This window comes from Haliotis cracherodii, unplaced genomic scaffold, assembly GCF_022045235.1.
Source record: "Haliotis cracherodii isolate W230 unplaced genomic scaffold, xgHalCrac1.p SCAF_5, whole genome shotgun sequence".
Classification (NCBI taxonomy): domain Eukaryota; kingdom Metazoa; phylum Mollusca; class Gastropoda; order Lepetellida; family Haliotidae; genus Haliotis; species Haliotis cracherodii.
Genome location: NW_027266308.1, coordinates 42,757,547 through 42,773,085, shown reverse-complemented (window position 1 = coordinate 42,773,085; position 15,539 = coordinate 42,757,547). Strand labels below are relative to the sequence as shown.

Sequence of the window (15,539 nt, the reverse complement as noted above, 5' to 3'; positions counted from 1 at the left end):
CTTTCCGATGATGGATCATGATGAGAAGATGGTGGTCCAGCTTCTGTATCACACATTACATTTTAATACCAAGTTCAAGGACCAAGTTTATAGCTGAGCTTAACCATGAGATCGGCTTATCTATGGTCACATTTTCCAAGAAATGTATGTTCCTTAGAATAGTGTCTGAAGTGTAGGATCTTAAAGTTAATTTTTTTATGATATTCTAGGTGATATATCATATGTGGATCTCTCATTGAATGAAAGCCTCCAGCTGTGCTTTTTATGTCACATTATGTGCATGGTTTTGGGTAGGTACAGAGGGCTGTATGCTTGCAGGAAGCAGGGTGTATATTGGGAAGAGAGAACCCAGCTGGGTGTGTATAGGATATATATGTATGCCATCATGTCAGTATCCGGACAAGATTAGAAAGTTCTGTTTTCAACAATATTCCCGAAAATTTGGGTTTGTCAATATTTCCAGGAAATTATGTCCATATGTTTGAGACAGTAATCCGAATCCCTTCATCAGTGAATTCTTCCCCCACCAACCCAATCCATGCTGGTGATTGATAAGAGTCTGATAAGGGGATTAGTGAGATATCTCTATTTCTGAGCTGATTGCTGAGTTGCAGGGCGGGAGGAGATGGACACTGTGCACTCGTGGGATGCTTCAGACCTCAGATCAGATTGTTGCAGTGTTAATAGTTATCTCTGTGTGTGTGTGTGTGTGTGTGTGTGTGTGTGTGTGTGTGTGTGTGTGTGTGTGTGTGTGTGTGTGTGTGTGTGTGTGTGTGTGTGTGTGTGTGTGAGACTGTGTGAGACTGTGTGTGAGCGAGAGACTGTGTGGCTGTGTGTTTGCGCGCGTGCATGCTCGCGTGTGTGTGTGTGAGAGAGAGAGTGTGGGGTGTGTGTGTGTGTGTGTGTGTATGTGTGTGTGTCAATTTGCAGAGTTTCTTTTCTTAGGTGTTGCTATTTGTTGCGCAGAGTTGAGTCCCTTATGCATGATCCCATGATCGTTTCGAATTCAAGATTAACACTGATCATGATCCTCGGTTTGTCTGTGCAGTACTTATGAGTTTCACAAAAGTGGCAACATCTGAGACCTGCATTGCTTTGGGCATTCTTCCCACCTATGGATGACACATCATGAACACACATACTGAAAGTTCACTCACTCACACACTCACAAATAGTAGCAGGGGTGCCGGGATCAAAAGACCACTCGATGGGACTTGTCACATTTAAATGATTTTTAAGGATTAGAATATCTTTTAGTATGTAAGCCTGTCCTGTGTTTGAAATTACCTAATGTTAAAGGTTTACGGTTTAGGGGGTCCCTAGCTTCAAATACTAACGGGGGAAACCTCAAGGACCCAACTTAGTTTTGATTTCTGCCTGTTACTTTTATTGCATGTAATTGTTGCACCTGCTTTATTGTGGTACAGGGGTGGTTGGGTAGCCTAGTGGTCAAAGCGTTCTCTCGTCATGCCGAAGACAGGTTCGATTCCCGACATGGGTACAATGTGTGAAGCCCATTTCTGGTGTCCCCCACCGTGATATTGCTTGAATATTGCTAAAAGCGGCGTAAAAATCAAACTCACTCACTCACATTATTGTCTTATAGCTTTTGTGTTTTCTACTTCCATTTTCAAAGTTAAAGATAATACATGCAAAATTTCCAATCACTAAACCTTCCTTTACGATCAGGCAAGATGCATCAGCAGGTATATTCACACATATTTCCCTTGATAGTTCAGAGGTCAAGTGTAAAACAAGTTTATTCGAAAGAAAGAGTTTGCCTAAACTGAGTGAGTAAGTAGGATTTAACACTGCCTTTAGCAATACTCCAGTCACAGCAGGTATCCCGAAAACAGACTTGAAGAGCATACCAGGACCTTCAGCCCAGCAGGCCAACACTTGAACCACTAGACCGCCTCCGTGGTCTAGTGATGGAGCATCTGCCCGGAGAGCGGAAGGTCCGGGGTTCGATCACCATCCGCGTCATACCAAAAGACGGTAAAAGATGGTGCTTGTTGTTACCCTGTCTGCTGCTTGGCATTAAGGGGCTAAAACAAGGACTGGTCGGCTCGGAGTCCGTATACTGTGTCTGAGTGGGGTATTCATGTTAAACTGCGGCATGGTATCTCAGTGAGCTTGCACTATAAATCGGCATCAGTCCGGACTAGTACAAGCAGCCACACACACACACACACACAAACACAGACGTGCATGCACGTCGCTATATAAGTGCAATAATCTTGCAATAAACCCCATTTCACCTCACCTGACCTTGAACCACTAGGCTACTCCTAAACCCCATTCCAACCAATCCCATTGGGCTTTTGGAAATGCATTTTTCGAAGGGAAATTCTTGGTTTCTATCGGACTATAAGTCTGAACTGATCCCTTGTCGTACCGTTCAGTTGATTTGGGTTTTAATTTTCAATAATATTCGTATTGAACTGAATTCGCAAGACCAAAATACATTTTAATAAATGTGGGCTTATGACTTGTGGCTAAAGTGGCTTCAGTCTTCCATAGGTGAAGATCAGTTCTTGTGGTGTGCATGATGTAAGCAATCAGTATGAATGATACAAAAATCTCAAATTAGATGAGGTTGGAAGTCAAAGGAAAAAGGTATGAAGGCTTTGTATAGCGAAAAAATATGATGTTTGAAACTGTCATTTGATGCATTTCTTTGAGGGGCAACTTTATTCAACAGAAATGCAGACGATGAATATTGATCTTGGAGAATGTGGATTTAGTATTTGTTGAAGAAGCCATGATGTTATGGATTTATGTCAGTCAAACTTGAGCTTGAAATATCTGTTTGTGAAGTTGAATTATCAGAAAGTTTGCTTCAGCAGAAGAATAAAGGCACTATGACAGTTTTGAAGCTACTGCAGTTGTCAGTTAAGCCTGCCACATTCTCATTCAGATCTTATTCCTTTGCTTTTTACAAAAATGTCAATTTGCATCATAGGAAAATGTTTTCAGCACAAATTATTAGGAAAACATTTGGATATGCTGCTGCGGAACAAATTATCTGAACTTTTTAAAATCTTCTGATAGGATGCAGCCTTTAGCAATCTTAGCAAGAACTGCTCAGATCTTTTTTCAGCATGAATTGATGAATCAAGATGCTAAATGATGAATTACGCTTCATAGAAAAGGCATGGCATATTGCACTTCCAAGGTTTTTATGTAATTTGACTTGAGGAAGTGTGTAGCAACGTAGTAAGGGTGTTTGTGTTTCATGATACCCAGGTTTGGTGACTTTTGGGGGGCCATGCTCTAACGACTGGATGATGCTTATCATATTTTACTGATGAGACTATTTCATTTAGTTGTTCCATATTTATAGATTGGGTAGCATGGGTGGCCCAGTCGTCTTAGATGCTGCAATTCGGTGTGCAGAGTTGCACCCCTTGCCAAAAAAAACTATGATCATGGTTGGAATTCAGGTTCCCCCAGTTATGTTTCTCTTTTTGTCAGCCCAATATCCATGCTGTTTGAATTCACCAGAATGGTAAAAGTCTAAGACATGCATCACTTCGGGCTTTCTTCCCACATGAAGCTGACACACCGTGATATAACTGGAACACTGTCGAACTCACTCACTACCTCACTGACTCACATGTGACAGACTGTTCAGCATTAGAAATTGGCACTAGTCCTGTAGTCCTGCCTAACTGCCCAATAGTAAAGGTATCCTAAGGACTTGTAGAAATTGGCCCATTTTAAGGGTTTTGCTATATGTTATCATTGTAAGGACTAGTGGACAAAAGCTGTTAGTTTCTAACCCTGCTGTTGATACTGCTGACATCTGTTATCGTGCCTACAAATCACTCTTCCTACAGAAGACGTTCAAATGGACGGCAGTAAAGCCTCCAGTCCTTTTGAATGGGCACTGTGAATATTGATAGGCAAAGGACAATCAATGTAATGCATTGTTTTACAATGTTGTTTGATCCACCGGAAACAATTCCATAAATGCCAATTATTAACAGGCCGCTAGTAACAGCACAGCCACCATTTGTAAATACTGTTTATATCAGCAAATGATGCAAGAAAGTAAATTGTGCTCAAGAATAACAGTCATCATTTCAAATTATGCAGTTTTTATTCTTTGAAGCCTTTGTTTATGATCAATGTGATGCTAGTCGAAAGGTTGAAATATGCATCTTGCAAAGCACTGTGGAGCAATGTCTGCATGAAAACAGGAATTTGTGATGTGGCCCGATTCCGCTGATGGTCTGTTCCTAGATTGCCAACAGACACACAAGAGTTGCAGAGTAAGTGAGCCAATCAATATCAAATCGACCACTGACGAGAGCTGAGCTCACCAGCACATCTGTAGCCCCAATTCCAACAAATATGGCCGAAAACCTGGAGCTTGGAAACGTCCAATGCTGTTAGCCTTGTGAAATATGATAGATCCAATATAACTGATTTATCACAATCAATAAAACAGGGGCCATTTGGTATGCCTAGTGGGATATTCTGTTACCATCATTGCTTATATGGAACCTAATACAGATTCAGCATCTAAATTAAGACCCGGAGGCAGCTGATGAAGGCTTAGAAACATCCATCATTGTATCATACTGCATGTAAACCTTCTCCTGGATCCTTTTCCTCCCATAAATACAGCGTTGAGATGACAGTGGAATGAAATAATTTCTATTTTTGTCGTCCCGATTTTTTCAAAGTCATTCAAAGTATCAGTTGGGAGTTGCAATTTGCAGTATAGTTTTTAAAGATATTGGATTCATCAAATCTGGAAGTTAGTTGTTAATTATATCTTGCCTTATTTAAAAAATTGAATAGGAATCGGATTAGGACTGGTAATTTGTTATGGGGTGGGGGAGTCTTTTAAAATAGAAAACAGCAAAAGAGGTTGTTGGCCACAATTTATCACAACTACAGCAGGGGGGTGGGGGGTCATGACAAAAAAGATGCAATTTTATTTCTTCAAAATAGGGATGGGGTGGTCATGCAAAGTGTTACATAAAATGGTGGGAGGGGGACAAAATATGATACAGTCATACGATCAATGCTTGCGTTGTGTCCACCCCCAGATTTCTCATAAGGCCACACTTTGTTTATTTTATGTTGCATGGATTTATTCCAGCTTTGCAACACAAGGTCGGTCGAAATAAAAACAAATATCAATCATTTATTTATGTGTATGAAAGTCATTCTGCCGTGGAGTTGAAAATTGCAGGTGGCCTCTGGAATCACAGAGAGTGGACAAGGAATTTATAGATCTATAACATTTTGTATTGGATCATTTTGTTTATTTGTGAAGTTAAAACTGCAGCTGGCTTTTTGATTCACTGATAGGGATGTAGACATGGAATTTATATGTAACATTTTATATTTTATAAGAGGGCCTATATTACTAACGAGAGAAATAATAATAATAATGATAATGATAATAATAAAAATAATGGTATGATGGGTTACAGTTCTTGGTGTCTTCAATCATGATATGGCTGTAAAACTGTCAAGAGTGGTGTAAACATGATTCACTCAATCAAATATTCCAGTTTAATGAAATAAAATCATTGCTTGTAATTTTCAGCAATGATAGCATTGGAAATGGGCAGAAAATCAATATTGGAGCAAACAAATCACTTCCCTGATTCAGTCCTTTATTTGGCAGAAGTGGGGATGTTTACTCGCCAGAGTATCTTAAAGTTGAGCTGGTGTTCTTGACCACAAATGCTCCCATCTTATGCTGTCATCCAACTTTCATTTCAAGGAGGAGTTTTGCCCTGTGGGGATTCCGGTTAGAATTGAAATAAGAGGCAACCAAATGAACAGGGTGGTCAGGCTTAGTGCTGTGGTTGATGGCAGCTTGTCTACGTACCCAGACGGAGTTATCGTTGCTCAGAACATGAATCTATAGATCATCTTTGCAGAGTTGATTATTTACATAGCTTGAGTAAAGAACAAACAAAACTAAACAAGGATTTTTACTCATTATCATCCAAATATGAACGTCAAAACTGTTATCATGCTTGTCAGAGTTTCAAATTTAGAGGGGTCCTGTGGACCTTGAGGTTTGCTGCAGTAGTATTTGTTTATATGATTTTGAAGACTGCTTATGGATACAATTAATCTTTGTTGATTTGAAGTCCTGGCAACTATGACAAATATGCTTCTCAATACAACTTCAAGAACACACGATTGGAAGGATGTGTGTTGCAATACCCACCAGCCATGATACATTAACTATAATCATGTAAAAACATTCGGTGTACTTTAACTTCTTTTGAGTACCTAGTATATAACAAATTATAACGTAGTTCGGTATAAGCAGGGTGCCAATATTAGCGTACAGTGATGATAAGGATTCTCCTGGGACCATAAGATAGTATTGTCCCAAACAATATATCAATCTAAGGTATTCAAGTTCTGAGGAGTCATTGTACTTGGTTGATGCAAGATGATTTTCAGGGATTTACCTGAGCCTGCTCAGAGCAAATAACTATTGTTTCCCAAATTGCCTGTCAAGGGCACTTTGTTTGCAATCCTGGATTAATTCCTGATTTGGTTATATTTTATAATAAACCCTTGGAAAGTATGCCCATATATCGGATTTACCATTTGGTATGAGCTCAGCTAAACCTTAGCACCCTGAGCAGGTTCATAGTTCGATGGAAACATTCCCCACCATTTGATATTAAGAGCATCTTGGGGCACTGTATATGGTTTGCTATCATCAGTAAGCATCAGTGGCCTTGTGTTTGACGGGTGTGCAAGTCTCTCAGCAGTACTTGACCCCAGCTGCCATTTTCTACAGCAGCACCATAAACATCTAATTTAATCTAATCCAGAGATTCAGAATAATTATATGTCATATGATCATCCCATATCAGTAAACATAAGGATTTGTTATCATTTGCATTACAAACATTTCCAGAACTTAATTTTTTGCACAAGCCAAGGGAGGTAACTGACAGTCTCATGGCTGTTCTGACCTTCAACACATCAGTGCAATGCATCAGGATTTTCTGACCATGTTCAGTTGACAGGTGACACTACCTGTCATGTACACAGAGCTCTTCAGCTATTCACCCATGTGCTCTGAACGCTGGGTTCTCCCAAAACTTGGAGAGTCCCACTTAACTGAAAGGTTATAATGAAAAGTGGGAATTGACCGGAAACCAATCACACAACCCAATGTTAACTTGATAGCAAGTTTCAGTGTTACTGATTAAGATGATATGTTACACTGCTAGGCATTGCCATTGGTATAGTTAACCCGTGAAGATCCAGGGTAGAATAGGTCTTCAGCAGCCCATGCTTGCCATAAAAGGCGACTATGCTTGTCGTAAGAGGCGACTAATTGGATCGGGTGGTCAGGCTTGCTGACTTGGTTGATGCATGTCATTGTATCCCAATTGCATGGATCGATGCTCATGATGTCAATCACTGGATTGTCTGGTCCAGACTCGATTTCCAGACCTCTGTCATATAGCTGGAATATTGCTGAGTGCGGTGTTAAACAACAAACAAACAAACATTGGTATAGTGCATTATTAACCCACTCACACACACAAAAGGTGTGACTGTCGTTCTGTTGCTGCTATCATAGCTGGTGTCAGCAGGTTGTTTTTCATTGATTGGAACATTTGGAACATTACCAGGAAGGTACTTACCATGGAATTAGATATTCAAACCAACTCTACAGTCTGTTCCTTGTTTCTAGTGGCCCAGATTGTTACATTTACATGAAACAGATCACATCAGACTTTGGTTGTGTGGGTGTTTTCCTTTTCACTTCTTTAGTAGCAAATTTGTTCAAACATTCTATGAATCAGGTCAGAAAATGTCACAAATACACCAGAGCTGTCTCATGATTGGTTGGCTTTTACATGGCCAGACACCACTGGTCATTTCCAACTAATCCTCAGATCACTTCAGACTAGTCATTTTTGTAACATAACTAGCTTTTTGGATAATTCAACTAGCCCTTCCAGATTTTCACTTGCCTTGTCCTAGTGGCCTTGTCTACAATGTCTGACCTTGTCTGAGTTTTTCCGATAGTCTGTCAGACACTAGTTTATCCTAGCCAAGACGAGCTGTAATGCAGCTGTTATGTTTGCTGGACCGCCTCCATGGTCTAGAGGTAGAGCGTCCGCCCGGAGAGTGGAAGGTCCAGGATTCTATCCCCGTCCGCGTCATACCAAAAGACGTTAAAAGATGGTACTTGTTGTTACCTTGTATGGCGCTCAACATTAAGGGGCTGAAACAAGGACTGGTCTGCCCGGAGTCAATATACTGTGTTTCACCTCACCTCACCTGTTTTGTTGCTGACTGCAGCATAAAACAGCTTTCACTCACTCACTCACTTGTCTCTAGGTTGTTTTGGTTGGTATATAGTTTGTAAAACGTTCTGTCAAAGAACTTGATTTTTTGTCATGTATCTTGATCCATGATACTGAGCGTGTCCACCTCTCTTGTCCACAGAGCTGAAGGGAATGAGCAACACTGAGCTGCACGAAGTCCTGGCTGAGTATGAGCTGACCATCAAAGAGCTGAACGAGACATTGGTGCATGAGCTGGCCCTGCGCGATGAGCTGGAATACGACAAGGAGCTGAAGAACCAGTTCATCTCTCTCCTTCTCACTATCCAGAAGAAGAGGCGCGAAGGCAACGTGGAGAAGAAGAAAAAGAAGAAGTGCAGCGCAAACAACAATGACAATACTACCAGTCCAGGATCGGTGAGTTGTAGAATAGGGCTTGAGTCTGTTACCCTGGGAGGATATTGGGTTAGAATACCTGGGTCGTCGATGATCGGTCAGTTGTAGAATACGGCTTGAGTTTGTAACCCGGTAGGAAACTGGATCAGATTTCCGCTGTCGTCGATGATCAGTGGGTTATAGAATACAGCTTGAGTTTGTTACCCTGGGAGGATACTGGCTTAGAACAGTCCAAGATCAGTCAGTTGTAGAATACGGCTTAAGTTTTGTAACCCGGGTAGGATACTGAATCAGAATTACGGGGTCGCCGATGATCAGTTGGTTATAGAATACGGCTTGAGTTTGTTACCCTGGGAGGATAGTATTGGATTAGAATACCTGGGTCTTCCATGATTGGTCAGTTGTAGAATACGGCTTGAGTTTGTTACCCTGGGAGGATATTATTGGATTAGAATACCTGGGTCTTCCATGATTGGTCAGTTGTATAATACGGCTTGAGTTTGTTACCCTGGAAAGATACTGGATCAGAATTCCGGGGTTGTCCATGATCGGTCAGTTATAGAATATGGCTTGAGTTTGTTACCCTGGGAGGAGACTGCATCAGCACTGTTTGTAACAGGAACCTTATGGGTTAAACTATTAACATTGCTGTCTTCCTTCTTAGATTAGAATAGAGTGACCCTGATTGTTATTTTTGGTCTGTCAGCATCATTCCCATGCTCATGGGTATCACCATCATCTTCCCACCTTTTCCTCCCACATTCAGCTGACATGCTGTAATATAACAAAAATACTGTTCAGAGAAACCTTAAGCCAAACTGACTATGCACACATATTGTAATGTTTGATGGGAAATATAGGCTAGGCATCACTGTGATGAGATGACGTCCTGAAGGATGTGTTTGTGATATGGTGACTTGTGTTACAGTATCTGACCACAGTGATCCCATACCACCTACACCAGGGGCCGCCAACCTCAGAACAGCTCCAGATCTATATCAAAAGTAAGTACAGTGCATTTGGCGGGTTGGAGACTGTGTTTCTTGTCAAGTCCGACATGTTTAATCTGACATGGTTGGTTGCATATGATTATGTTGGATTAACAAGTGTGTGGGATAAACGAAATTAAGTTCTATCAACATTCTTGATGGAAAATCGGATAACTACACGATGGATAACGATACAAACACGCTTCTATTCGTCCTGTCTTGCATCAAAACACGGGCTGTGTACTGGCGGGCAGATGACTGCGGAGTACGCGGATTACTGTGTTGGATTATCAAGACTGTAATGAGTGATTTTGTTAATTAGTTGCAAATTAGTTGTGTCAGAGTTAGAGTGCGAGACTATCGGAATAACAGGTCTAAATAGCTCTGATCTAATCTGTTCCCAACAGTCGTGTCAGATAAAGCCAATTGTCGGATTAACGAGTCTCAGATTAACGAGACTTAACTGTTTATGACGGCAGTTGTTTGGAAGACACAACTTGTTTGCAAAGGGGATGCAATTAGAATGAGAAACAATGAATTGAAATAATTCAGGCGACAATTTGCATTTGTTAGCCAACATTTGGTCAGTTATTGTTAATTTTGTTTAATGTATTTTTTCTAAATGATTTAGTTATGAATTTATTTATACATCAACATGATAACTATGCCTAAACAATGGGGGTAAGGGTCGGCTGCACACAACATATGAGTCATGTGGAAATATCTCAAGCCAATGAGTTCAGGGTTAACAAGTTGTTGCTGCACTTGGAGCTACAGTGATGCCACAGAAGTCCAACAACTTTGTCCATGATCTCTCTCTCTCTCTCTCTCTCTCTCTCTCTCTCTCTCTCTCTCTCTCTCTCTCTCTCTCTTCTCTCTCTCTCTCTCTCTCAAAAATTGTAATTTTGCATTATTTTGTTTGTTGTTGCAGTTTTACAGGCCATCAATGAAGACAGCCAGACAGTTCCAACCCTGCTGACTGACTACATCCTCAAAGGTATTGCACCCAGAGAATCATATATATCATTATGAAGAATCTCACTGTAAATTAAAGACTCTAAATTCAAGTTTGTTACCACCTGAATTCCCCAAGGGATATGATGTAGTTTTTTACCATGCATAATATGATGTTGACGGATAGCGCTCGCTCAACCACGCAAGTCTTGTATATACCCTTATCATCAACAACATATCGGTCTGGCAGCACCTCTTTATTTTATGTCCTTTCTTATAATATCCAATCTCAGGCAGGAACTTTTTTGAAAATATTCTGTTGGCAAATTTTAAAATGTCTGGTTTGCATTTTTTCAAATCGGACATTTTGCAGTCCCCGCCACACAAGTCCGGCTCACAGACCGGTTCCCAGATCCCTGGACCTGACATATTAAAATGATCCCTGAACCTGACATATTAAAATGATCCCTGGACCAGACATATTAAAATGATCCCTTGACCTGACATATTTTAATGATCCCTGGACCTGACATACTAAAATGATCCCTGGACCTGACATATTTTAATGATCCCTGGACCAGACATATTAAAATGATCCCTGGACCTGACATATTAAAATGAACCCTGGACCTGACATATTAAAATGATCCCTGGACCTGACATATTAAAATGATCTCTGGACCTGACATATTAAAATGATCCCTGGACCTGACATATTAAAATGATCCCTTGACCTGACATATTTTAATGATCCCTGGACCTGACATATTAAAATGATCCCTGGACCAGACATATTAAAATGATCCCTGGACCTGACATATTAAAATGATCCCTGGACCTGACATATTAAAATGATCCCTGGACCTGACATATTAAAATGATCCCTTGCCCTTACATATTTTAATGATCCCTGGACCTGACATATTAAAATGATCCCTGGACCTGACATATTTTAATGATCCCTGGACCAGACATATTAAAATGATCCCTGGACCTGACATATTAAAATGATCCCTGGACCAGACATATTAAAATGATCCCTGGACCTGACATATTAAAATGATCCCTTTACCTGACATATTAAAATGATCCCTGGACCTGACATATTCAAATGATCCCTGGACCTGACATATTAAAATGATCCCTGGAGCTGACATATTAAAATGATCCCTGGACCAGACATATTAAAATGATCCCTGGACCTGACATATTAAAATGATCCCTGGACCAGACATATTAAAATGATCCCTGGACCTGACATATTAAAATGATCCCTGGACCTGACATATTAAAATGATCCCTGGAGCTGACATATTAAAATGATCCCTGGACCAGACATATTAAAATGATCCCTGGACCAGACATATTAAAATGATCCCTGGACCTGACATATTAAAATGATCCCTGGACCAGACATATTAAAATGATCCCTTGACCTGACATATTTTAATGATCCCTGGACCTGACATATTAAAATGATCCCTGAAACAAACTGTGACGTTGGGAAAAGTCACTTTGTTATTTGGAAATGAAAAACATTTTTATCCATGGTTGATATGATCGCTCACTATGCAGCAGTGAAATAATTACGTGCAACTCTTCCAGCACAGTATTGCTGGTGTATCAGTCTGCAAACCCACATTGGCCTCATTTTCAGTAGATTTCAGTGTTATCATATGGACTATTGTTAGCTGAGCTGACTGGACCTCACAAAATTTTACAAGACTGGGGCTTTAGACCAGTGGCTAAGTCACAGACGATTATATTGCTTGGTACTATGTTGTAAGATGCAATATTTAATCTCATGTTTTGTTTCTTTGCAGTCCTTTGCCCGACATAATAAGATATAGCCTGCCACTGGAGGGCGTTGGTCATAATATTCCGCCACGATCCCGCTGAATTATCGACAAGATGCTGCCACCATTGCAACATCAAGCTATCACTGCAGACGTTAAATACAGCTTGTAGTATTATCAGAGTTAACACCCACTTCACCCAGCGCTTGTCTCTACCACGTTTACAAATACATTATTGAGAGTATCTGCCGACTGTGAAATAACTGGTATGGTTAAAGGGAGATAAATACTGACAGACTTAGTTGAAGGCCAGTTTTCAAGCTGTTTGACAGGGGGAAGTTTTTCTTAATATTGACAACTGTTTGCTAAAGCTTCTAAAAAACTTTCTCTCTGGCAAACAGTTAGTATGGAGTGAAAAAACAACAACATTTTATCAATGACTTAAATCTTGGTTTCCAGAATACGCAAAGCGGCTATGAAATTGAAATGAAACAAGGTGTTTTTGAAGTGGGTGTTATCTCTGCTATGGCTAGTATTGATCAGTGTCAGAGCAGTGGCTCTGTCTTCAACTTCATATACAGCACTGTACATTTCAGCAAATCATTTCCGTTGACTATGTTATAGCTATGGTTACTGACATCGGTGTTGTTATAACACATGAAATGTACATGGTACTTACATGTCAGTATCAATCGAGTGATTTTTTCCACAAAGCTTTAACAGCTTCTGAAAGTTGGCGCGTGTTGTGTGAATCAGTAATCGAGTTTCTGTGGTATGCTTGATGATGTTTATCATTGATACAGTGTGAAACTCTTCATTGGAGTTCACAGCGTTTTCTCATGAAGGGCCATTAAGGTGATAGAGGTTTATAGAGGGACATATAGAGTAGAAGGTTTCAGGAATATTTTGCCTGAATTTACAATTCGCCCTTTGTGTGTCCAGTTTAATATATAAGCGTTTTGCTGGCATGTTAGTGTGTATTTTCACTCTATTCATAGCTCACTATGGGCACATGTGCAAATAATATATACTGTAAAATGTACATTTCTGCTTTGTTTTATAAAGCTTTTTGTGCCAGATGTGAATATTTCTGCAATATTTCCCATGTAGGCACAACAATGACTGTGCATGATTGTATGCACATATCAGTGTGAAATAGTGACATATTTATATCTTTTTAATATTGATATCACCATGGAGATTTTCTTGGTAGATGCTTTCTATACTACTCAAAACAAGTAAGCTTGTTCGACGCTTGTGCGTTGCAATGCCCACCAGCAATGACTGATAGCCATAGTCATATGAAACAATCGGGTGTTCTCTAACTTTGTTCGAGTAGTATATTTATGTTACACTGTAGTTTTCATATGCCAGTGACATAGGAATCTGGTTTTAGCAATTTCCTAAGAATTAAACCATGTTTTATGGGCAGTGTCTATCTATCAACGTATATGTTTAGATTTCTTTTTGCATTGAATACTAACTAAAGTATAAGAGTTTAATATGATTTGGTGCGAAATCCTAGGTGTTTACGTAGATAGTTACCCTAATCTGTTCCCTATAGCAGTGTTTTTATTTGATCTGATAGTGTAGTCATAGCAACTAACTCTATCTGGCAGCATCGTGTAATATCAAAATGCTTTCTTCAAAAGCAACACTGATTTGCAGTAATGTAGATATAACACATACTTGTTGTGATTTTCAATTCACAGTTGTTTCTCTGATCTGTAAATATTGAAAGATGGAGTATAGCATCAAATTGCATATTAGTGACTTTAGTTCTTCTGTGATGAATCTTTGAATTCTAATGTTAGAGTATATTTTATCTGATCTAAGCATTCCATCTGTTTCTTTATGACTTGGCGGATGGAGAAGGAGTCTAAAAATCGGACATGAATCCTAGGAAAGATGGTGTTACGGTTAGATATTGATGTTACTTTCTCCTTGAAGATTTGTCCGAGTATGTAAATCAAACAGGTATGAAATGAAATTATTAATTAGAAAATTAGTAAGTGATCCAATCAAATCAGAGAGTTGTCAAAATACAACATTGTGATGGAACGGTGATATGTACAATGTTATTGTTGACTATGTATCAGAACACTAGGTTTGTGTATAGTGTAAACTGTTGTATATGGGTTAATATGTTTAACACAAAATTGAAATGTTGCTGCAAAATTCAACCCCAAAAGTAACATCTAAAGCACCAAGGAGCTAGGACGAAGAAGGAACTGTTGAAATCAAATTCTTATATTGATCATTTAATGATATTCAAACCAAAATCACATTTCGCCACCGTGGGAACATCTAATATCCATGGCGATGTACCATCTGTCTCTGAAACCAGCTTGACTGGATATCATTTCATTGTATATATCGTACATAATACCCACATCAGGTACATGTCTTGTGCTCTTTGCTGTACTAAGAGACTCCATATATCTCCACTGTGTGCATGCATGTACGTCACGGAGTCATGATGTTTGGTGCTTCATTTACCCTGTGTTTGTGTCGATGTGTGATCATTCCTTATGCAGTCATTGCAGTTAGTGTTTGTGACGGGGGAGTTTTTTGTGGGGATGCATCATGGGATGACTGAGGTGACGATATTCAAATAGGGTACGAGGATGGACGTACGGATCAAGTTTATGGAAGGTTGAGGGAACAGCAGTCATGATAACTTAGCTTTGGAATTTTTCAGCTATTGGCAATAAATTTAATCACCAGGGCCTGTGTTCCACAAAGCGATCGTAGCGCTAAGATGATCGTAACTCCCATAATTTAACATAGACTTACGACAGTCGTAGCACTACAATTGCTTTGTGGAACGGGGCCCAGAAAATGATTACTGTATCTACTCACCCATCTTCTTAGAGTGGGGATGATTTCTTATTGAAAATTGGGGGGTGGGGGGGGGGGGTGGTGGGGGGGAATACTGACTTTTCTTTTCAACAAATAATGGTAATAGGGTGTATGTTTGGGACATCTGACATTCTGAGTTCCGAACCAAGTGTCAGGACAAATATTGGTGATATGTGGGGTGGCTTCTGTTTGGTAAGAGCAGCAGGAATAGTCCCACACCCTAATACAAGGCCTCCTGTGCA

The 15,539-nt window shown here is 39.9% G+C and overlaps 1 protein-coding gene across 1 annotated transcript in view; it reads left to right on the top strand.

The window, feature by feature from the left end:
• Window positions 1-15,332, top strand: part of LOC139442860 (fasciculation and elongation protein zeta-2-like) — a 78,449-nt gene extending 63,117 nt beyond the window's left edge. Inside the window, exons 5-8 of the mRNA XM_071223763.1 lie at window positions 8,464-8,717; window positions 9,625-9,700; window positions 10,617-10,682; window positions 12,463-15,332. Of these exons, the coding sequence (XP_071079864.1) occupies window positions 8,464-8,717; window positions 9,625-9,700; window positions 10,617-10,682; window positions 12,463-12,479 (413 nt within the window). The 3' untranslated portion in view covers window positions 12,480-15,332. The remainder of the gene's footprint in view (window positions 1-8,463; window positions 8,718-9,624; window positions 9,701-10,616; window positions 10,683-12,462) is intronic.
• Window positions 15,333-15,539: the final 207 nt, after the last annotated feature.